Source organism: Heteronotia binoei, chromosome 3 (assembly GCF_032191835.1).
Source record: "Heteronotia binoei isolate CCM8104 ecotype False Entrance Well chromosome 3, APGP_CSIRO_Hbin_v1, whole genome shotgun sequence".
NCBI classification, from domain to species: Eukaryota; Metazoa; Chordata; class Lepidosauria; order Squamata; family Gekkonidae; genus Heteronotia; species Heteronotia binoei.
The window spans coordinates 70,344,469-70,369,208 of NC_083225.1; the positions used below are offsets into that span (position 1 = coordinate 70,344,469).

The 24,740-nt window shown below is 44.8% G+C and overlaps 2 protein-coding genes across 2 annotated transcripts in view; both read right to left on the reverse strand.

The window, feature by feature from the left end:
• The window catches only part of ACE2 (angiotensin converting enzyme 2), a 38,253-nt gene extending 36,934 nt beyond the window's left edge, over positions 1-1,319 (reverse strand). The window contains exon 1 of the mRNA XM_060235115.1: positions 1,033-1,319. Coding sequence (XP_060091098.1) covers positions 1,033-1,215 — 183 coding nt within the window. The 5' untranslated portion in view covers positions 1,216-1,319. The remainder of the gene's footprint in view (positions 1-1,032) is intronic.
• Positions 1,320-9,705: 8,386 nt separating this feature from the next.
• CLTRN (collectrin, amino acid transport regulator) overlaps positions 9,706-24,740 on the reverse strand; it is a 43,336-nt gene continuing 28,301 nt past the window's right edge. Inside the window, exons 4-6 of the mRNA XM_060234006.1 lie at positions 24,617-24,730; positions 20,015-20,209; positions 9,706-10,829 (exon numbers count right to left, since the gene is read on the reverse strand). Of these exons, the coding sequence (XP_060089989.1) occupies positions 10,670-10,829; positions 20,015-20,209; positions 24,617-24,730 (469 nt within the window). The 3' untranslated portion in view covers positions 9,706-10,669. The remainder of the gene's footprint in view (positions 10,830-20,014; positions 20,210-24,616; positions 24,731-24,740) is intronic.

A 24,740-nucleotide genomic window follows, 5' to 3' on the forward strand; every position in this document is an offset into this window, starting at 1 on the left:
TTATAACTTCTGGCGCATACTTGCATCACATAAAGTTGTGTATATTAGACAAAATACATTTGCCATTAAAGTCCTTAGACCCCATTTTGGGGGAAAGCAGGATAATGACATTTTAATAAAATGAAGACATGAGTTTATAATACTGGCAGTTGCACTAAACATTCCACCTGTTCTTGATAGAGATCATGGCAACCTGAATTGTGAAAGTTACATGCTTTCCAGCTATCAGGGTATTAGAATAATAAGATAATAATGATTATTCTAAAGTATCTGTGGGATGATGAGCATGTTAGATTTAGACATAACTTCAAAATACTTCAAAAATAGTGGATGTTACGCATATTGCAAGAAAAGTGAACTCATACCTAATTCTTGTTGAAAACAATGCAATGTAATCCCACACATCTACTTAGAATTAGGTTCCACTGTGTTCAGCTGGGCTTACTCCTGGGTAAAATGTGCATAGAGCTGCACCCTTAATGACTGATGACCAATAACTAATAAAAGCCTCATTTGTTCAATGGAGCTTGGTCACATTTGCTAGTTAGTTAACATCTGCTGAATTGTGTCTGCCATTGAAGATGGAGCATGAAGTTTGGCTGGGATGTTAGAAAGTGAGAAACAGGGAAGAGACCCCATGATGCAGCACGTTATAATAGCTGAGATCCTTCTAGCAGTTTGGGCAATAAATGCTTTGTCCTTCATTGGGAATCTTGAGATCATATCATTTTGGAAAATCTCTGACATATTCTATTAGGCCTATATATGTACTGTTCTTTGCTGAGACAATTCTTTGTGAATACTACTTTTTATTATCCATCTTGAATTGGATTTATCATCATGTTCCATATGAACCACATAGGCAGTATCATGCTGACAAACAACGGGCCAGTATATAATGTTCACATTTCCCCAAAGATGGTTTCATGCTTTATTTAATTAATTAAGCTAATATTTTATTATTTTTTTATTATTTTTATTATTATTTTTTATTTTCTAATTTGATAGCAAATACTTGTGAAAGGTACCCACCATCTTCCAGGCATTCTCTTCTGTGATGTTAGTATTGTAATCCCATGAAGCAAGTGAGTTTTCATAAGACAGATCTTCTGCGAGCACATTAAACTGTTCCAGAAATTCCTTGGCCTTTTGGGTCACATCCTGGGCTGCAGCCAGAAGAGCCAAATTCCAAAGAAGACAGAGATGCTTCTGCATAGCTCTTCCGGAAAGGAAACTTAATGAGGTCCCTTCAAGAAAACGTCCTTATAAGTGCTTGTCTCATCAGCCTACCCAGCCACAGCAGAGACAGAATCCAATTCATCAAGCATTTTATAGTTTCAATCTAGCAGAAGGACAAAACTAGAATAGTTTTTTTAAAAAAAATTCAAACAAGACAATGTGAATGATTAACTCTGGAGAAATGTAATTGCCAGTGATATTTTATGGCTTTCCTTTGAAAAGCTTTTACTTACAGTTAATATTTCCCCAGCACCCTGTCAATGATAGAACTAGTGATTATCTGTAGTGTCAGATTTTCTGAGATAAGAACTTGTGCATTATTCAAAGCAATAATGTAGGGATCCTAAAGGTCCATATCCTAAAATCTGATTGCTACTTCTGATCAGTAGTTGATATCTTTACCTTTGCACTTCTGTCTATGTGACCTCTTCTCTCTTCCACTTCTACTTTCAGACCCTGCCCTCTGGCTTTCTCTTCTTCTCTTTCCTTTAGACCAACCCTGCTTCATTATTCTGCTGCCTAGGACACTGCTTCCTCTACTCCTTTTGCCTTAGGACCATCCTGCTTGCTCTGAACCCCTACTAGAATCCGAGCAGATCAGCCAATGGAAGTCCATGAGGCTATCTTCCTCTAAGCAGCATTATGTCAGCTCAGATGATCACTTCAGGAGCTTCATCAATACCACAGTAAAACTCCTAAGTAATGGACATGCAGATTTCTTACACATGAGTTTGCCTGACTCAGTTTGGATGCTGTTAGGGTGCATTTGTGTATCTGCTGCATGTCCCCTGACTTTCCTGTGATCTTTTCCAAACCTGCTTTATGGTAATATTTTGAGAAAGATCACGACAAAGGTGTGGTGACTCCGGAAAGCCCAGAACTTTCTGGTTATGGTCGCATCTGTGTCACCAGTTCCCTGCATTGGCCACTTCCCCTGCACCCCTAGAGGGCTATTTGAGAAATCAGCAATGGAATAGGATCATAGCATTATAATATTACAATAATTTGTCTATCAGACTCTCTTAGTTCCCACTTTTCATTGAAAAAAGTAATCCCTCAGTCCCCTTCATTGTGAATATATGACCCGTCACCCTACACACACACACCCAGAAAAAAAGTCTTGAGGGATAGCTATTTGCCGGGGCCTGGGGAGCATGTAGAGAAATATGCAGTGTGGAAGCCCAGTCGTTGATGCACTCTATCTACAGCTATAGCAGCAATGGGGGAACAATACAAGATGATTCCAGAGTGGAAAAGAACTCTAGCTGCAATTCTTCCCCCTGAATGTTGATAGCTAATCTTCATTTGATGAGGGCAAACAGCAGGGCAGCCAGGAAAACACCATAAAAGACTGTTCTTCCTAGTTCTACTTAGTACAGGCATAAGGCATTTATTGCCTAGGTGTCTTTTACCATGAACTTCCTGATCGTGTACATCCTTTCAGTCAAACAGTCAATGTTTTCAAAATGATGCTAATAAAGTCCCATTTAGATTTCAGCATCCCACATGATCCAAAGGTAAACCAGAGTACCACTATCAAACTAGGGTTGCCAATCCCCAGGTGGGGGCAGGGGATCGCCCAGTTTGGAGGCCCTCCCCCCACTTCAGGGTCATCAGAAAGCGGGGGGAGGGGAGGGAAATGTCTGCTGGGAACTCTATTATTCCCTATGGAGATTTATTCCCATAGAAAATAATGGATAATTGATCCGCAGGTATCTGAGGCTCTGTGGGAGGGGCTGTTTTTTGAGGTAGATGTCCCCCATTTTCAGTATAGCATCTAGTGCCTCTCCCCAAAATACTCCCCAAGTTTCAAAAGGATTGGACCAGGGGGTCCAATTCTATGAGCCCCAAAAGAAGGTGCCCCTATCCTTCATTATTTCCTATGGAAGGAAGGCATTGAAAAGGTGTGCGGTCCCTTTAAATGTGATGGCCAGAACTCCCTTTGAAGTTCAATGATCACAGCCTTGATCTTGGCTCCACCCCTAATGTCTCCTGGCTCCACCCCCAAAGTCCCCAGATATTTCTTAAATTGGACTTGGCAACCCTATATCAAACTCGCCTTCCTCCAATATATAGAAATGTGTGTATGATTTGCATTGCAACATCTCCACAGATTCATTTCACCAGATGGAGTAGCAGGTATCTTCATAATTAGATATAGTCCTTAGTTGGTTTGCAGCCCCACATCTCATGATTTAGAGTACTCTACACATCCCACATTCCTGGAGCACGGACTCACTACTGTTATTTTGCCTTCATTAAAAACTGCCTAATCTTCTAACCTCTCAGCTCAACCAAGACACTTATTTGGGAACAGTTAGGGTTAAAGAGTATGGATGGGCAAGAACCAGCAAATGCAGTTTGGTTGGTGGTGTCCTCCACCACTTTTTGGTGCTGAAAGAACTGGTTTGATTTGCGAAGTTCACAATGTGGTAGAATGCCTCCACAGCATGCTAGAGACACCAAACTCACAGGGGAACTCTGTATGACTCTCCTCAGCTGGATTTATGTGGTCTGAGTTATAACCCTCCACAGAAAGTGACCCCAAGAAAGTGCTTTCTGCAGAAATGACAGACACAGGTTCAGGAGGTTCAGGGGGGTATAGAACAGATCCTGTGCAAGCTAGAGACACCAAACTCACAGAGGATCTCTGTATGACTCTCTTCTATCTGCCCTCCAAGTTTGGTGAGGATTAGATCTATGGGGTCTGAATTCAGCCCCCCAGAGGTGTCTCATCTACCATTGTTTTCAATTGAGGAAAAAAACAAGAAGAAGCTAGGGCAATAGAAGCCCAGTATAACAGAATCAGAGTCCAAAGAATCTCTGTCATTGAAACTGAAGAGGGCGTATTTTTGCATGTCCAGCAGAACCAGTGCAATGTGTTCAGTGCAATGTGGAATTCCATTTGAGATATTAGCTGTGCCTAGAGTAGTGAGAAAATTGGGTTCCATTTTTCAGTTGTATAACTGATGAAGAATTGTTTTGAAACATCTGGTATACCTGGGAAGGATGTATCAGCTGTAGAAATTTCTCTGGGACATCCTCTGCCTTCTCTTTGGACTTTAGGAGGTCTTTTGAACACTATTATATGAAGGATCACAGAGGAGTCTCTTGTTGGATTCATTTTTACTATTGAAGAATGTTTCCTGAATTGAGATATTTAGTTTGTACTACTTGTATTTGAATTGTACTCACCAGTTCTGTTTCATTATCTGTATTCACTATGATAATGTTTCAACAGACTGATGTCTACTGGTACTTGTGAATTTTTGAGATTTTTTTTATGGTCTACCCTTGCGTTTTCTATATTTGCATGGATGGCACATATAGCAAAATGAGAAAGTTCTGTGGTGGTAGAAAGAATACCGCTTTGGATCATAGATATGAGAGTCATATACAACATTATTTTTCCTCCTTTTTTAAAAAAAAATCTGTAGATTAAATTAGCTCAGCAGGAATAGGATCAGACTGGATTAGAAGCTGTTCAGCAGATATACTGGCTGTAAAGATTGTTTTATTTTGTTTGTTCTGTTCTGCATAACAGTAGTAGAAAACTACATCATTTCACTTGCAGCCTAAAGTTGTTCAATACATTCTAAGGCCTCTGAATTATACCATCTTATCCCACTGCATGTGTAAATCAGGTCTAATAGCTGCTGTAAAGTCCGCCTGTTTTATAGCAATGTCTTTGTAATGCTTACTCTCCTCCGAATTTACCAGAGAGTCTTTATACCAAAAGAGGTCCTTGGAAAAGTTGTCCCTTATTCTAGGCTGTTGAAGCTCTATAGTACCTTATGTATAGACTTCATTTGAAATCCCAAAAATGTTTACTGTCAGAAATAGAATTAGATTCATGATGAACAGATAGAGTTCTAATTTTTTCTGCAACATTATTTAAGTGGACCTAACATTTCAATAGCATATTATCTGAAAGGAAAATTATAGCTGAAGCTATATTTTAAATAAAATCATTATGGCTCTTGCGTCAGATTTGGTGAAATAAATTAGGCCAATGATTTATATAATATGAAGGTTATATTTTTAGACAGAAAGAAAGGGCCATTAATCAATACACTTATTGTTGCATAAAAGAATCCTGTGAGGAGTAGTTCTGGAACACACAAGTAGGACTTGAACACATTTATCTTTGTAGAAACACCAAAATGAGAAGGGATGAAATAAGAGCCAGTTGTGGAGAGGAGAGACCTGGTGCAGGAATTAGCCTAGTATAAAATGGGTACATCAGTGGCACTGGAAGTCAGGCTGTAATACAGTTATATGGCTTAGATCTGGCAGTCTGCAAGCCAAAACACAAATGGCCTTAGAGTACCTCTGAGCAGCTCCTAGTGCTTTCTTTCTCTATATCACACTACACAGAAATTAGCTGCATAAGATCTTGCAGAAGCAAAAATGCAAGCAGGATACCATTTGCCTTAGTGCAAACAGTCTTTTTCTTTAATTTTTACTTATGCAAGAGCTCGAGCACCAGCAGAAATTTTGCACTGGATCCAACTCCGTATCTCCTTCTGTATTTGAGAGAAAGGTGAGAAGTCTGCAAGAAGATTGCAGAATATTGTATTTATTTCCCACTCTACACTCTGAATCTCCTTTACCTTCTTCCCCCACAACAAACACCCTGTGAGGTGGGTGGAGCTGAGAGAGCTCTCCCAGAAGCTGTCCTTTCAAGGACAGCTCTGAGAGAGCTATGGCTGACCCAAGGTTATTCCAGCAGCTGAACGTGGAGGAGTGGGGAATCAAACCTGGTTCTCCCAGATAAGAGTCTGCAGACTTAACCACTACACCAAACTAGCTCAAACTGATTTCACTCAGGACAGTGATGTAGGGAGAAGATGGGACACCTGCCTTCTACCTTATGTCTCCTCCTCCTGAGTTAAAACTGTCCTGAATTAGAGATTTTTCATAATTTTGGAGCTCCAAGTGGAATATTTTGAGAATGTGTTGCTACAAAGTTCCCTGTAGCTTCTGTGTGACTGAGGTGAAAGCCTGTTGCGTACAGGGAGCCCAGATTCAAATTATTTAAAGATATAAAGTAGCTTGATCCTCAGAGGATCTGTGCAGAAATAGTTTCACATGTGCTGAAATGATTACACAATCATGGGAGCCTTTTACTTAGCCATCATCCCTGCCTAAATAACTGCTTAAAAACAGCTGAGACTGGGTTGCAATGTAGCAGTGTTGAAGTGAATTAAGATGCAAACGGGGTATGGACCCATAACCCATTTCTGTTCAGCAACACTCAACTCATTTTCTCACCCATTCAAAATGAATACATGAAGGACTGAGGGGTCTTATCTCTTCATTTTATTGAGTGATTCCCTACTTCATCCTTGAGATCATCTGTCGATTCCTTGCTTAGAGGTACTGACTTGTATGGATTTTTCTTCATAGTAGTCCTGGTACTTTGAGATAAGTACTCTCCCTTGGGACATCTCTTTCTTTCTGTCAGTGTTTCCTAAAATGACAAGGTTGTTTTTTTCATTTCACTTTGGAAAGCTGGCTTTTTTTTTTTTTTTTTGCTGTTCAGCTTTTCAGTTATTAGTGTTGTATTTTTAAAAATTGATTTAAACTTAGTATTATGGCAGCTTGTGCTAAATTAAACTTATTGTGTTTTGTTCCTATGCAAGATATTGGAAGAGAATATGTTGTTGAAGGCTTTCACAACCAGAGTCCATGGGCTATTGTAGATTTTCCGGGTTGTGTGGCCATGGTCTTCATATTGTGAGACCTGATGTTTTGCTAGCAACTGTGACGGCCATCCTCAGAGGTGTAACCCAGAAAAATGGAGTTCTCTCTGTGTCCAAGGTAGAACTCCAGTTTTCTGGGTTACACCTCTGAGGATGCTCGTCACAGTTGCTGGCAAAGCATCAGGTCTCACAATGCAAAGACCATGGCCACACAGCCTGGAAAACCTACAACAACCTATCAGGAGAGAAACTGGAAGTTTTGTTTTTTGTAGTCTTATTGTTTGCAGAAATAGAGTTGAACAGAGTTTCCAGTCATGCGTTCTGGATCCAACCCAATATATCTGAAATTCTTTACTAAATCTCAGAATGAAGTATAATCATCCTTAGATTTCTTAGTTGGATCTTTGTTCTTTCAGAACACTTAACTAAATATTTGTGGTGGTTTTCTTTGCCACAGATATCTACAGGAGATTGTGGTACATTTTATAATTATTACTCTCTTTCCTGTGAAACCTTCAAAGGATTAAATTTATATCAAGCATTTTAGGGGTTCTTTATTTCTGAATGTGTGCTGATCGTCTTATTCTTTCTTAGCATTCTCTCTAACAAATATCAGTTGCTTAACATCTAACAGACCATCCACAAATATCTGTTTGGTTCCAGGAAGGAACCAGCCCAACATAATATCTCTTTTGCTTTTTAGAAATGTGTCAGACTTAAAGTGCCGAGATGCTTATTTCTATGAAAAATTGTGACATCCATATAACCACTGGAAGCATTTGGAAGGAATGTTTCCCTTTGTAACAAAGAAATCTTGCTTTTACTCAAGCTGAGTGACTGCTTCATGGCCACAATTATTTTGTGACAATGTTTACCAAGTTAGGCAAAACAGCCTTTTACCTTATCCTGCTGCTTCAGTAAACTACAATTTTTTGTAACGCTAAAGCTGCAAACTTAAACATACACATCTGGAATAAAGTCATACTTACACTAAAATCAGTGGGATTAACTTTGAAATAAAATTAATACTGCCAATTAAGTCTGGAAGCTTGATCTATGCAATTTAATATATGTGGTGTAGTGGTAAGAGTGTCAGGGTAGGATCTGGAGACCTGCATTCAGATCCCTACTTATGCAAAAGGTATTGTTTGACCTTGGCTAGTCACTTTGGACCAAACTACATGTTATTAGCCCAGATCCAGCTCATGTTCTCCACAGTCACATAGCAGCAAAAATCAGAGGCAATAGATTGGATCCTAATCCTAGCCATCCCAAGAGAGAATGTTCTTCCCGGTTGCTAGCTTCAGTCCCCTATCTCCAGATTCTCCTGGGTTTTGATGTCAAATCACTCATTCCAGGAAGGAACCATGCTTGGCTGGCAACTCTGTGCTTCTCTTTTGTTTTGAAACCTTGCACTTGCATTAAATTGAAGAGGTACCAAGCAGATGGTGTTTGGCTTCAGAAGTATTCAAATGCCCAGGTAACCTCTGGCAAGTATGAAGTAATAGCCTGGCCACCTTACTTCCTGAAAACACCAAGGCCTAATGTGCATGTTATTGTACAGCCACTCTCTCGGCTTGGCTTCGCGAACGAAGATTTAAGAAGGGTGCAATAGTCCACGATTGCTGCAGGCTCGCTGGTGGCTGACAAGACCAATGTGGGACAGGCAGGTCCGGCCACAGCGGCTGCAGGGAAAAGTCTGATTTAGGGTTGGTCCTGTAGCAGTGCGATTCTTCCTCAATCTCCTTTTGTCCTCAAGACCAGCTATGCGTGCGTTCTCAAAGGAAGAGACAGCCTGGTGGATGGTGTGCCTCCATGCTTTGCCACTATCTCAAGTCATAATCCACAAAGGTACAATGTAATTGGAGTAGAATGAGTGTGCAGGTGCAAGAATCACCCAGGTGATAAAAACAACCCTAATTCAATCACTTTCCATTTTTCTTTCTACAAAAATCCCAACAATACAGAGCTGTGCATTAATGTGTTAAATTAAGGTTCAGCAACTTGTTTAAATTTTTAAAAAATACAAGAAGGAATAAGCAGTCTGTATAGCAAATGCAAGGAATAATAATAATAAAAAAAATCTAAAGCAAGATCTGAAACCTGAAAATAATGCCTACATCCAAACAAAAGACTGCCTTCAAGCTGGACATTCTTAGGAAAGTGGTTGAAGATACAATAATCAACATTTTAATGCCCCTGTATAGGTTTACAGTGTATCCTTATTTGAACTACTGTGTATCATTCTTGGTCACCATATCTCAAAAAGGATATTGTAGAGATGGGAAAAGCGCAGAAGAGGGTAGATTAAGGGATTGGAGAACCTTTTTTATGAGGAAAGGCTGAAGGACTGACTGTCCAGCAATCTTTTGCCTTCTTGCAAATAAAGGACAGGTGGCAGTAATGACTGAAGCAAGATCAGGTTGGCTCACATCGTAATCCAAAGCAGAATTACGCCCTTCTAAATTCACTGAAATCAATGGGTAAGAAGGGTGTAACTCTGTTTAGACTTGCTCTGTTAGCCTTACTTTTTGGTTCATAAAAAATTACTCCAGGACAGTTCTGAGAAAAAGAGGTGTGTGAAGTCTTTATTTTGAAACCGTTTTAACACTGCTATTCTATGAGTTACATCCTAGAAAGGTGGAACTCTGCTTTTAATTGCTTTTAATTGCACACTGTTTAGGATTGCACCCTACAAAAAAATATTGTGTACAGAAAGAAACGATGCCTACTTGACAATTTATGAATGTAGAAGGCTATGTTTTGTGAATTGCATTTATTTATTGTCCCAAAAATCCAACAAGGATTATCACAGGATATATGGAGGAGACAATCCTTATCCAAGGGCTTTACAGTCTGAAAGGATAAGACATGTCCAAGAGGTATGAAGGAGCAAATATAAGCAGATTTGCACATTTGAAAACTTGTATTTACTTATTAATCATTATTTTCACTATTTATTTCCTGTGTTCATCAGCACAAAAGTGATTACTGCTTCCTCTTTTTACCTTCAGTTCAGCCTTTGAATATATTAGAATCAACTTCTACCAAGTTAGGCATTATGGATACTATCCAATATATAGTCATATCAAAAGGCATCCAAGTCAATGGAAGCAGTGTTAGAGTAGATATCTATTTTTCCCCAGTGTATGTTGAAATATAAAGAAACCTGCACAAATAATTTGACCACAGATCATGGTAGTACAATAATAAACCTATCTCATGTAGAAAAGCACATTCACAGCTCTATAGTATTGCTTAACCTCTCTGAAAAGTTATCTGTCTGCTTCTTACATGCGACAAATGCTCTTTTTAAGACTATAGTTGACATGCAGTATACTTACAGACCCTAGTGAAATGGATTACTTTTCTTATGAATATAATACTGGAAGAAAGCCAGTCATATCCCAACCAAAGAAACAGAACAAAAGACAAAGGGTAGCTATGCATTTAAATAATAATCCATTACTAAGCATGTGATAGAAAATAGCCTTTGCCTCAGTCCCCTGATACACCCTAAAAACATATAACATGCGGTACTATATTTGTTCTTTCCATTAGCTTTTGATGAAAACTGAATTTGTAATGTGTTTGCCATCTGCTAAAGGGGCAGGGAATACACATTATGTTACAGTCCTTGTCTTGCTGTTTCACAAGCAGCAATATTATTTAGATAAACCAGGACAGGTCCATGAAAAGGGGACTAATGAGAACACAGTGATAGTTCATAAGGGTGTGAACCGTTCATCATCTGCTGCTGCATATACTCCATTAACCTGGCCAGCTTTTAGATCCAAGGTGTCACAGGGGATTCCATTTTCCACTGTTATGGCAGTTTCAGTCTTCTCTTCTAAAACTTCTGTTTCTTCAGGCTTCTTATTATATCTAAAGTGGGTAGAGCATAAAGCTGTTATTGCTATCAACAAGTATCACCTGAGAAACATGAAATAAGAATCTCTTCAAGTTCAACTCAACTGAACTACATGTTCAGAAATAATTCATGGTGTAGCTCTTTCTGGACTGTATGAGCTTTTCTGACCATCTTCTTCATTGTCCTATTTTCAACAGACAAGATACCAGAGCAACATCCTTCTTTCAGTGGCTACTAGCCACAGTAACTGAAGGAAACCTCCACATTCAGAGGCACTAAACCTCTGAATCCCAAAGCCAGAAGGCAACGTTAGGGGAAGGTCTTGGCTTCTATGCTCTATTGTTGGACCTCTTGTTGGCCTCTTGTATGAAACAGGATGCTGAACTAGATGGCTGATTACAGACTGGTACTTTGGGTCGACTCAGAGACACCTCTGAACAACCCAAAAAACCCAGCCAGATGGCTACATCTGCCGCCCGCCCCCATCCCGCACTTACCCCGTCCTGAAAGACACTCCAACCGCCTCAAAAAGGAACCACTGGGAAAGTGGTCCCTTTTCGCTGGGGTGGCTTTGAGGTGGCGCCCAGCCATCTGGAAGGCCGGAAAGCACCTTATGAGCGCCCAGGGAGCCACAAGCGGGACACTGTCCACAAGTGGGACGTTGTCCAGTGCTGTCCAGAAGCTCCAGGGCACTCTTCTTCGGGACGGCTTTCTTCAGGGTGGCTGCAAGCTGCCCTGAACTGGTTGTCTGTTATCAGCCAACTAGTCTGTTCCAGCAGGGCTCTTCTTATGTTCCCTGTCCTCCAAATAACTGGCACATAAAATAGCACTGCCCCAAAACACAGGGAAAAAATTAAATCACCGTGGTGAGTAGCTGTATTAGGGTTGCCAGCTCAAGTTGAAGAATGCCTGGGGATTCAGAGGAAGACCCAAAAGGAAAAAAAAAATTCTTCAACAAAGAAATACTTATTTCCCATCAAAGGGAGACTTTATCTATTAGATTAATCTTCTTCATTGGATGAGGTCTTTCTCCCTTGAAGAAAGAGTTAACTGTCATAAGATCCAACTTCTTAGGAAGGACTCCTAGGATCCAACCTACTGTTGTTTAATCTTTACTGAGTTGTATAAACCACATGTAGAGTATTGGAATCAGCACAGCGCCGCGCAACCCGAGCCGCCCGCGGGTCGCCTTGCGCAGCGCGGGAAAGCCACCCCAATCAGCTCCAAGGGCGGGACGTTCAACTGGCCAGGATTGGGCTGGCCAGCAAAGGGGATGTTCCGGGATGCTTGTATATATTAGCGGACCCGACCGCGTGTTAACCAGTTCGGTAGTGTGCCAGCTATTAAATACTTATGCCTTCACCACGACTCGTCTCTCAGTACACTACACTGGCGACGAGGATGGGATCTAGCTAGGCCAGGCCACCCCGCGGGGACCAGCCCTGGCCGGAGACGAGGAAGGTGAGAGACCGACGACCGAGCAGCCCGCCGCCACCATGGCGAACTCTAGCGTAACGACGGGCCACCTTGCTGAATTCAACCCAGAGCACCCTGAGAGATGGGAGACCTACACCGAACGGGTCGAGTGCTACCTGAGGGCGAACTTGATCACTGATGATGACCGGAAGAGAGACGTCCTGCTGAGCGTCTGTGGGGAAGAGACTTTCGAAATCGCACGAAACCTCTCCGCTCCAGAAAGGCTGACCGAGAGATCCTACGGGGAGATCGTGAGACTCCTCACGGGCCACTTTGTGCCCCAACCCTCCATCGTCGCCCGCCGATTCCTCTTCCACAAGAGGGACCAGAAGTCGGGGGAGACAGCGGCGGTCTACCTGGCGGCACTTCGGCAAATCGCCGGGAACTGCAGTTTTGATAAGCGGGACGAAGCCCTGAGGGACCGTTTCGTCTGGGGCCTCCGAGACGAACGGCTGCAACAGAAGCTCTTCGCAAAAGAAGAGCTCACCCTACAACAAGCCTTCAACGAGGCGACGGCGTTTGAGAGGGCCACCAAGGCGTACGGCCAGCAACGCGGGGAGGCAGTACACCAGGGTGAAGCAGAGCCAGAGGTCCGAGCAGAGGGAGACGCGTTCCAGCTCCGACGACCGCAAAGAACCGACACACGGGCCCCCGCGAGGCCACGAGCAACGGAGAGGCCCACCGCCACCACCGGTTCCAGGTGCGCCAGCTGCGGCGACCCCCACGAGCGAAGGGACTGCCCGTACCGCCACCTGGACTGCCGCAGCTGTGGGAAGACGGGCCACATCGCCCGGGCTTGCCGGGCCAAAAACAGCCGCCGCCAACCGTCAGCGCATCACGACTCCTTGGATGCCTACACGACGGCTTCCACCAGTCTACAGGTACTGAACCTGCCCCTTGCAGCCCCCGACAAGGTCAAAATGTCGGTCCTGATCGAGGGCGCCCCATGCCTCATGGAAGTAGACTCGGGTTCCTCCATCTCGATCATTTCGGAGGAAACCCTCAAGAGACTATGCCCCCGCCGCCGCCTCCATACGAGGCCAGCGGACTTCGTATTAAGGGACTTTCAAAAAAACCCGGTACACATCGTGGGGTGGGCCCGGGTGAATGTGGAACGAGGGAGTTTTAGAGGACCCCTAGACATCCTGGTGGTCAAGCGCCAACTGACCACACTCCTAGGGCTGGCTTGGTTCCAGCCTCTGGGAATCCAGCTAGTGGGGGTAGACCACATGCGGACCAGCAATTTCGACGGGGTCTGCCGGGAGTTCCCAGAGGTCTTCGACGGGTCCCTGGGGAGCTACAAGGGGCCGCCCATCACCCTACCGATCGACCCAACGGTCCGGCCCATAAGGCTCAAGGCGAGACGCGTCCCGTTCGCCCTAAAACCGAAAATAGAGGCGGAACTGGACCGCCTCACGGCCCAAGGCGTCCTAGAGCCAGTCACATACGCCGACTGGGAGACCCCTATAGTGACACCCGTAAAACCCAACGGGGAGGTGAGGATCTGCGCTGATTACAAGTGCACGATCAACAAGGCTCTACAGGACAATCCCTACCCAGTCCCGGTGGTCAGCCATGTCCTCGCAGCGCTAGCCGGGGCGAAGGTTTTTGGGAAGCTGGACTTAGCTCAGGCATACCAGCAACTGCCGGTCGACGCTAAGACAGCAGAGGCACAGACAATCGTGACCCACAGGGGGGCGTTCAGGGTTAAACGGCTGCAGTTCGGGGTGAGCGTGGCTCCGGGGATTTTCCAAAGCATAATGGACTCTCTCCTTAAAGGGATCCCCGGAGTCCAGCCCTTCTTCGACGACGTTTTGATCGCCGCCCCCACCGAAGGAGAGTTCAGCCGCCGCCTGCGAGAGGTCCTCAGACGGTTCCAGGCGGCGGGGCTGAAGGTGAAAAAGGAAAAATGCTTGTTGGGTGTTCCGCGAGTGGAGTTCCTGGGCTTCGCAGTGGACGCAGCGGGAATCCACCCAACCGCGGACAAGACCAAGGCCATTGTCCAGGCCCCTGCCCCCAAATGCAAAGCAGAACTACAGAGTTTTCTCGGATTGTTGAATTTTTACCACTCATTCCTGCCGCACAAAGCCGCGGTGGCGGAACCATTACACCGTTTGCTCGATAAACAAGCCCCATGGGTCTGGGGAAAGCGCCAAGCCGCGGCGTTCCAGGCGGTCAAAGACCTCTTAGTCTCAAACGCGGTTCTTCATCACTACGATGAAAACCTTCCCCTGATCCTGGCTTGCGACGCCTCTCCCTACGGGGTGGGAGCGGTCCTGGGGCACCAACTCCCGGACGGGAGGGAAGTGCCGGTCGCCTATTACTCCAGGACTCTGTCCCCAGCCGAGAGGAACTACGCCCAGATCGATAAAGAGGCCCTGGCGATCGTGGCGGGAGTCCACAAGTTCAACGACTACCTCTACGGTAGGCGCTTCACCATTGCCACGGACCACAAGCCACTCCTCGGCCTCCTAGCCCCCGACCGGCAAACCCCCCAAATCCTTTCACAGAGGGTTTTACGGTGGAACCAGTTCCTGAACTCGTACACCTACACGTTGGTCCACCGCCCAGGGAAAGCAATGGGGCACGCCGATGCCCTCAGCCGCCTGCCGCTGCCCGCCACTGACCCAGATCCCGCCCCGGCACACGGGGTGATGCTTATAGAGTCCCTCCCCGAGCGCCCACTACACGCCGAAGAGGTGGCTCGAGCTACGGGCAGAGACCGCATCCTAGCGCGGGTCAGGGACTGGGTGGGAAGGGGGTGGCCAGCGGGCAAGGTGGAAGATGCATTCAGGCCATTCACGTCCAGGAAGGACGAGCTATCGACCCACAAGGGGTGCATACTCTGGGGGAGCCGGGTGGTGGTTCCCCCCCCCTTGCGCAGACAGGTGTTGGAAGATCTCCACGAGACCCACCCGGGCATCGTGAGGATGAAAGCCCTGGCCCGGAGTTACGTGTGGTGGCCAGGCATGGACGAGGAAATAGAGGGGTGGGTTAGGAGGTGCCAACCCTGCCAGGAGTCCAGGCCCAATCCGCCGTCCGCCCCGGTCCACAGGTGGGAGTCAAACGGGCGGCCGTGGTCCCGCCTCCATTTAGACTTCGCGGGGCCGCATCAGGGGCAACTCTTCTTTATACTGGTAGATGCTCACACAAAATGGTTGGAGGTGATCCCGGTCACCTCGACCTCCACCGCAGCAGCCGTCCGGGCGCTCAGAAGGGTTCTCTGCACACACGGGATCCCTGACACCCTAGTGACGGACAACGGCACGGCCTTCACCTCCCGGGAATTCCGAGAGTTCACCGAGAGGTACCTGATAAGGCACATAAGATCCGCTCCCTTCCATCCAGCCACCAACGGCCAGGCGGAGCGGATGGTGCGGACCACCAAGGAAGCCCTAGGGCGCATTGTCCAGGGGGATTGGGACCACCGCCTCTCCGCGTTCCTGTTCCACAACAGGATCACCCCAAACCCCACAACTGGTTTCAGCCCCGCCGAGCTGCTCATGGGGAGGAAACTGACCACCCGGTTAGATAGGCTCCACCCGGACAGGGCGCCGGAGGTCCGCGGGTCCCCCGAGGTTCGCGAGGCAGTAAGGGGATTCTTTCCGGGCGACCCGGTGTACGCGAAAAACTTCGCAAGCGGCCCGGAGTGGGTAGCCGGGAGGGTCCTGAGAGTAACCGGCTCCCGATCCTACGAAGTGACCACAGCAGGGGGCCAAGTACTGCGGCGACACATCGATCAGCTGCGCCGCCGCACCCTGCCCGAAGAGCCGGAGGCAGCCGGGATCAGGGAACTGCCGGAAACGGAGTCCCCAGAAGGGGCCCCGCCGACTCAAGAACAGCCCATATACGAGGTCCCCGGGGCCGCGGAACCCGTACCAGAGCCGCTACCCGACCCGGACCAGCCACCGCCAGAAACGGAGCCACCCGCAGCTGGGTCGGGCTCCACACCAATAGCAACCCCGAGGAGATCAACCCGGGAACGCAGGGCACCAACGTACCTACAGGATTATGTAGTTTAAACTAGGAGGGGAGGAGTGTAGAGTATTGGAATCAGCACAGCGCCGCGCAACCCGAGCCGCCCGCGGGTCGCCTTGCGCAGCGCGGGAAAGCCACCCCAATCAGCTCCAAGGGCGGGAAGTTCAACTGGCCAGGATTGGGCTGGCCAGCAAAGGGGATGTTCCGGGATGCTTGTATATATTAGCGGACCCGACCGCGTGTTAACCAGTTCGGTAGTGTGCCAGCTATTAAATACTTATGCCTTCACCACGACTCGTCTCTCAGTACACTACACCACACTAAGTGGAACCTCCATATGCAGAAACAATGTGTTTCTGAACACCAGATGCTGGGGGATATTTAACAAGGAATGTCAGCTTTTTGTTCTGCTTATCAGCTTCCATAGGTTTCTGGCTCATGCTAAACAATTTAGAATTTTATTTTCAGATTTTTCTTCCTCTTATCATGAACAAATGTTTGAACCTTCTTGACTGCATCTACCAGCTACCCTGTCTTTTTACATATTTGTTTATTCCGCAAATAAATAAAACTGAGTGACACCATCCCCTGTCTGGGTTACCTCATAATTACAATAAAAGCAGTAATCGTTCTACTTCTTGTCCCCCCCCCCACAAATGAAAATGTTAGTAAATGTTGGTTAGAACAAGCAAGTGCTTAGAATGAGTGATGACTGTGCTTTATACATTGTAGTTACAGATTGGATCTTGACCTTGAGGGCCACTGCTTCATAGCCAAAGACCCTCCCATGCCATATATGATGCATTATCAGCATTTCTGGGAAGATAACAAACTCAAAGGTCAGCAATAGCATTTTTTCAGCATCATGATACACACTGCAATAACCTGTGTCAGGAGTTATATATCAGTAATATGAGCAGCAATATAAATATATTGTCCTCCTTCAGATTCTTGAATGCAGAGATTTTCTAAGGATAGATTAAGGAAGTAGGCAATTATAATTACAATGCTGGCATCTAGAAAATGGAAGCCATACACATCCTCATCTTGAGAAGACATGTCCGCAATTATACCTGCATTTTCATATATCCCAGAAACAGTTCATGATGTTCTTCACATGCTTTCTACAACTATTACTTGATAAATCAGAATGCATTGACCTGCTTGGCAGCATTAAAGCTCACTTGATTACTTTTTGACATGATACAATCATGAGAAGATAGTGCTTTGTCAATGTTTCATTTCTTCTGAATGCCAAAATGTGAAACCAGGCATAAAGTACATCAGTGAAAGACCTGAGAATAGATGGAGAGACAAGTCTCTGTGTGCAGACCACAACCTCTCCCAACCCTGATAGTTCTTTTAAGTGCATCAGTGGCTCTCATTGAATTCTGTGAAAGATGTTTATAAAGCTATTATCTAGATGGATGTAGAAGTGGGTCAAAACATGCCCCACTTCCTCCACATCCTTGAAAACATCTCCATTACTTTCTCCTACAGAAGTCTGTAGAAGCCATGCTGTGGACATTTTGCTAGTAGGAAATATTTACCATATTAAATGAACATGATAAAATCTCACCAAAATTTTGTCAGGCCACTAGCAATATGTGAATTGGTCCATTATATCAGGGGTGGCCAAGGGTAGCTCTCCAGATGCTTTTTGCCTACAACTCCCATCAGCCCCAGCCAGAATAGCCAATGTTGGGGGCTGATGGGAGTTGTAGGCAAAAAACATCTGGAGAGCTACCATTGGCCACCCCTGCATTATATGATAAATCACCAAGCATCATTACCTCGGTTCACTCTGACTAATGACCTCAAAATGGGGGTTAATCTGAACATCCAGTTCACAGCTTTTTCATGTCATGATAATCTCATTAAGTGAAAGCTTTCCTCCTGTTAAGGTGTACAGCTTCTGCATGATGACAAGAGGATAATATAAAGAGCATAAGAAAGGTTCATGTCATCAGACCACTCAATTGAGACAATTTTTATATATTTAGAGCTCCAGAAGATTACGCAAATGGAGCTCCAGAAGAGACTGCTGGATCAGAGCAAAGTTCCACCTAGTCCAGCATACTGTTTTACACTTTCACTAACCATATGCCTGGCAAAGTCCATAGCAAGAGCTTCCCCTATTGCTGCCTCCTATTCCTGTGAGTTGATAGTCAGAGGTATAACGCCTCTGAACAAGGCTCATTTAGCCATCATGGCTAATAACTATTGATGGACTTGTCCTCCCTAAGGGCCAAAATACATATTAAACATGACTTGAGTTAAATTATGGGTGCACAACTCAACTATTAGCTACATATTCATGTGGAGACTAACCTTTAAAAAACTTTAAATCGCTCTTCCTGACTCTAAATGTAGGTTTCCCTCCAGTGCTGTTTTCACTAGTGGAAACAGCAATGGGGAGTCTGTTTGCCCCTTCCTTAGGCTCCACATGTCCATACTAGAATCATTTTGATGCCCTCCAATTCCCTAATTATTTTGATTGTTCTTTTCTACATTTTTTCTGAGTTATGATATCCTTTCTGCTATGGAGTCATCAAAACTGCACATAGTATTACAAATATCGCCACACCAGAGATACAATCTATTCAAGAGCCTGAAGTTATGGCAGGTGTCTTCTTCTCTATATAACACCTGGTTACTGCACTTGCTTTAGATAATAAGAATTACAGATACCTGGAGGGAGAGGTACAAAATCCCACATTACAGTAATTTCTTTGGTGTTCAGGTCATAAGTGCACTTTTCATATGTGGCAGGAAGCATCAGATTATGCCTCTAATCTGAAATGATGTGATGCTTGAAAAACCCTTCATGAAATCTTTTCCTTAACTTTGCAGACAGCAAGGCTGTGGTTAGTTGTATTCAGGCAGTTTAGCACAAAACCACAGCCAGTGTCAGTGGTTATGTACTAAACTGCCTGAATAACTACTGATGGCTAAAATTCTGCTCTAACCTTTCTACAATCAATTTGATTAACAAAGTTTAACTCTCTTTATCACCTATGGTTAATTTTGCTTTGTAATGCCATGCTGCCACAGACAGGGCTGGCCCGTGGGTCCCTGGCGTCCTAGGCAGGCTGCCCCCCCCACCTCCCCATGGCATAGCACCCCCTGCCTCCTCCCCTTTCTTTCCCATTTGCCCCCCGGCGCCCCAGACAAGCACTTAGTTTGCCTTCCTCCCCCCCCCCCATGCTGCCGCCACTGTCGTGGCCACCGCCACAGCCAATATCCCCCTCCAGCCCGCCGCCACCCCTCCAGCCCACTGCCGCCGCCCCACCCCCTCCGGCCAGTCGCCAAGCTGTACTCATTCTCCCTCCTGTGCCACTCTCCAAACTAAGGCCTGTTGGCTACTCACAGCCCATGCCTGCACATTTTGACATAACAAAATGCGCAGGTGTGGGCTGTGAGTAGCCGACAGGCCTTAGTTTGGCGAGCAGTGAGCGGTGCAGGAGGGAGGGAGAGCGAGTAGAGCTCAGTGACAGGCCGGAGGGTGCAGGGGGCAGTGGCAGTGGACCAGAGGGGCGGCGACGGGCCGGAGGAGGATAGTGGATGCGGCAGTGGCCACAGACACAGCAGCATCCGGGGGGGGGGGGGAAGGAAGGCAAACTAAGTGCTTGCCGGGGGGGGGCAATTTGTCACCCCCTGCTTCCCGGCACCCTAGGCAACTGCCTAGTTTGCCTAGTGGCAGGGCCAGCCCTGGCCACAGAACACAGACACATAAGGTACTCACCTCATGCGTTTCTGGATTCCTGATACTATGAGGAAAACAATTCCAGCTACAATGATGCAAAGAACAACCCCAAATACAATCAGCCAGACTGGCACAGGGTGTTCAAATGGTGGTGCTAAAGTTGATGGGATTTCCAAGAACTGCAGAGTATTGTCATTTAGCAAGAAGGCACTGTTGATTCTCCTTCTATTCCATCTTAAAAGATACAAAAAGATGCATAATAACTATAAATATAGTAGCTCAGGAAAGTATTAGGCATACAGAATGGTAGAGAACATACTCTTTTGGACCAGAGAACACAGGACAGATAAAGACAGTGATCTTAATCCAGTGCAAACATTCCCATCTCATGCCCCCGCTGAAACAAATGGCCCCCGCTGAAACATTCCATTCAATAGGGAGTGGGGAGGGGAATCACTTCTATCCTACAGTTCTTTGAAAGTGCAGGATCTTCAGTACATACTTTCACATACACAGAGCTGCCATCACCTTTCAAATGAAAATACTAAAATATGTGCTTGAGTGGAATGTGCATGAAACTCATAACTGAATAATTATGTCATAGACAACAATGTAGAATTCCTAAATGGGATATTCTATTTTTTTAATTCTCAGAATCCCAGACAACAGATAATCCTTGTTCTGTTCAGTGAATATTGGTTGGTTCTATTGGCAGAACAATTCCTTCTGAAAAGTTCCCTTGCTTACATAAGTTTCTGTATCTCCCATGCAATTTATAATCTGAAGGTTGCATGAACAGTCCCATAGTTCCCTACCTGGCATTGCATACAGCACAGTAGAATGAGAGAGAGATGGATACATGGAAAGCGCATTACATATCAAAACGTGGAAGAAATGATAGCTGTAGAGAGGACAAGGCCTCATTTGCTTAAGATTCATTAGATAACAATTCCAAATTAACCATTAGATAACAATTCCAAATTAACAAAGGTGCTTGCGCTTGCCATGTTCCTGTTGTCATGCACTTGCCATGTTCTTTGCCATGTTCTGTAGCATAATCCGAGCTCTAGAGGGCTCTAAACTGAGCCGATCTGAGGACATTTGAAAGCCTGGTTATTAGCTCTTATTTGTACTTCAGCAGCAGGGTTTAAACTTCAGGACTGGGCATTTTACAATTACATATCATGTCAACATGTGGTGGACCATTGTTTGAATCTGTTTTCTGAAGTAGAAAGATTTATGGTAAATCTGCTTATGCAAAGTGAATCTTTCAAAGAACTGCTAAAAAATAGAAAGTGCATTTCACCATTCTTATCCAGGTCCAAGAAATTAATAATCAGCTCCCCCTACTAATGCAGCAAAGTTGGTTTTGAGTTTCTCTGTAGAAAGCATTTTAATCTGCTCATAAGCTTAAAAATTAATCTTTCCCAAGGAATGCATGCTCATTCATTGTTGAATCCACATTTATTCAACAAGAGGCACTGCACCTCTGAAACATAACATAATTTTAATGGCAAAGAACAACAGCAGATTAAAAGCAAAGAGCTATTTTCTGCTGCAAAAAAATCATGGCAAATTCCATTCATGGAAGTTGTTCTTAACACCTTTCTTATAGACCAGGGGTCCCCAACCCCTGGGCCATGGACTGGTTCGGGTCTGTGGCCTGTTGGCAACCGGGCTGCGGAGTGAGGCAGAGACCTTCACCTACTCCTTATTTAAAGACCCCCATGGGGGTCAGGGATGGGGTGTGGGCTTGGGGGCAGCCAAAACCCCAGCACTCACACTCTCACTGGTCTGTGGAAAGATTGTCTTCCACAAAACTGGTCCCTGGTGCCAAAAAGGTTGGGGGCCACTGTTATAGACAATTGACTATGGAGGCCTCAAAATGTATTTTTCATCTTTCCCCAGTAAATTTATCTTCACCATACTGAGAGTAAGTAGATGGCATTCTTATAATGATAGTAGTCACAGAAACATTTACTTGTCATGATTAAAAAGGGTGATCAAGGGACAGCCTAAATAAAAGACAGGTATGGGCTGTCAGTGACCCTTCACACTGGAGGTCCACTGGGGACATACCTAGTAAATTAAGGGGCAAATCTGTCCTTGCATCCAGACAGTCCACTGTGGGAGAGGGCTGTTCCCAAGCCACTACTGTATAGTCTACCCTACAGGGTTATTGAGAGAGCTAAAAATCGAAAGTTTCAAAAATATAAACATAATCCTATGCTTGTTTCACAAAGGAAGTCTTTGTGACTTCACAAAGGGAAAACTGAAAGAAGATCCTACATTTAGCTTGCTGTATAATGACCCACTACTTGCACTCTGACAACAGACATAGGAAGTGACCATTTGTACTGCAAAAGGAGGAGAATACAATGGTGTGTCAACTGGATGCACTATCCATCTATACTATTGCCAAAGCACTTCATGTTCCGTTACTGATTCCTCAGTATTCAGCACGGTATACATGAACTATCACAGCTATCATATTTAGGATGGATGCATCTTTCTAGGGCAGGGCCCCCCTACCTATTGGAGCCTGTGGGCACTATTGAGATTCAGACACAGTGTGGTGGGTGCAACCAAAAAATGGCTGCCATAAATGGCTGCCACAGGAGGTGGATCCAGACACAAAGTGGCAGCTGCAGCTTACTTTCAGTCACATAGTGAAGATCTTTGTGCTGTGGTGGCAGCTGTGACTAAATCAACATTTTAAAAACAAACTCCACATAACCAATCAGAAGCCTTGGCAAAAGCCCCACTGGCCCTCCCACTTTCTAAAAAGACTTGGCGGGCACCCAGGGGCACCATGTTGGGGACTCTGTTCTAGAGGCATCTTTCTAGGGGTACTGATTCTGGCACTTCTTTGTTTGTATGACAAATATTCAAACTGGAAATATGAAATAAACCTTTGCTGACATATGCTTGGACAGGGGTGTCAAATGTGTGGCCTGTGTGCTGGATCAGACCCCCAGAGGGCTCCTATCAGGCCCGCAAGCAAATCACTGTCATCTGCTTCCTTCTCTCTCTCTCTTGCTTCCTTCTACATCACAGCTTGCTTTGTCAGGCTTGCTCAATTGCAGAGGAGCTACAGAACAAGGTCTCCATTTTCTCCATTGGTTGACCAGCTCATGAAGCAGCTTATATACAAAAGCCCAGCCATTTCATGTTTTCTTTTAGGCTCAAAGCACTGACAATGAGATTTCTGTTCTAAATGTCAATAAATCAAAAGTAGACACACACCTGAACAATACCTAAACAGCATACTCAAGATTGCTACAGCACAAGACATTGTCTCCAGATTCTTATGAAATAACTCAGAGCAAAAGGTGTCAGTTATCAGAGATAGTTAAATAAACAAAATATTGCAAAGGTGCTAATCCTTTTAGTGTGTGGTTATTTTAAGACGTTTCTTTTAAAAAAAATCTTTAATTGTGTTTGTCTGTGTCCCTTATAAAGTTTCTATTTCTGCTTTCTAGCATTACATTTTGTGACACACTCTACCTGGCCCAACAAGGTCTCATTTATGTCAGATCCAGCCCTCATAACAAATGAGTTTGACAACCCTGCCCTTGCTCGCTTGCTTTGGCACCTTCAAGAGGGAACATGAGATGATCCCAGAACAGAAACGGAATTAACCTATTCCTGTACACAGGGGTCATTTTGTAGAAAAATAGGTGGTGGAGCTCATCCAGGGATTGTTATGCAGCTGCATCTACCATTCAATGGACAAGGTGGGAAGGAGAAGATGGAACTCGCAGAAAGGTTCAGGAGCTGTGCTCCTGTGAGCTCCCACTGAATCCAAGGCCTGCCTTTACACCTCCAAGTCTGTTGATCTGGGCTTTGGCAGGTAGGTTGCACTATCACTGCATGAAATCCAGCTTCTTTGTCTAGTCTTGTCCTCCTACAGTCACAAGTACATGCATGAGCCATAGTCATTTCACTACCAATGTATAAGCAGCAACTCCTGAAAAACTAGAGTTATACAGAAGTTACTTTCCTCCCTGTTCTCAGTGTGTATATTTATCCCTTGTGCTTTCTTCCGGCAACGCTGATGATAAGGAGAGAAGCAGAATGATGAAGCAGATAGAGCTTTAGGAATGATTTTGTAAATCCCTGGTTTGCAAATCCCTCTACCCAGCCAGGGGTGGATCATTGGACCATTAAAACAAACTAGGAGGGTAAGGCTCAGACAATGGGTAAGACTTAGCCAATGTATTGCAGTAATTAGCGTGTTGGACTAAGAGCTGAGAGGCCCAAGTTCAAATCCTGCCTTTGCCACAGAAGCTTGCTGGGTGGCCTTGGGCCAGTCACATGCTATCAACCTAATCTACCTCATAGGGTTGTTGTAATGATAAAATGGAGAAGAGAACAAAGGGTCCCCACTGGAGAAAAAGGAAGCATATAAATGAATACATAAACAAATATGAATATACAATAAATATACATGCACCCCCACCCACCCCCACACACATATATGATATAAATAATATGAACAACAAATAAAGTAAAGAAATAAATGGCTATTGGGAGAGATAATATGCTATAAGTTTTTTTGACAAAAAATGCAATAAAATGCTACTAAAAGGCAAAAAAAATGGTTAGAACTTGTGTTTATAGGGTCAGCCACTACAATACCTTATAGCTGTTTCTACATCTCTCCTAGGAATGGTGGTATTTGTGGAAGAATCAGTGATCACAAACCAAAAAGATACCCGATCTGTTAGATTGCAAAGCAACACATTGGAGGTTCTGTAGATGG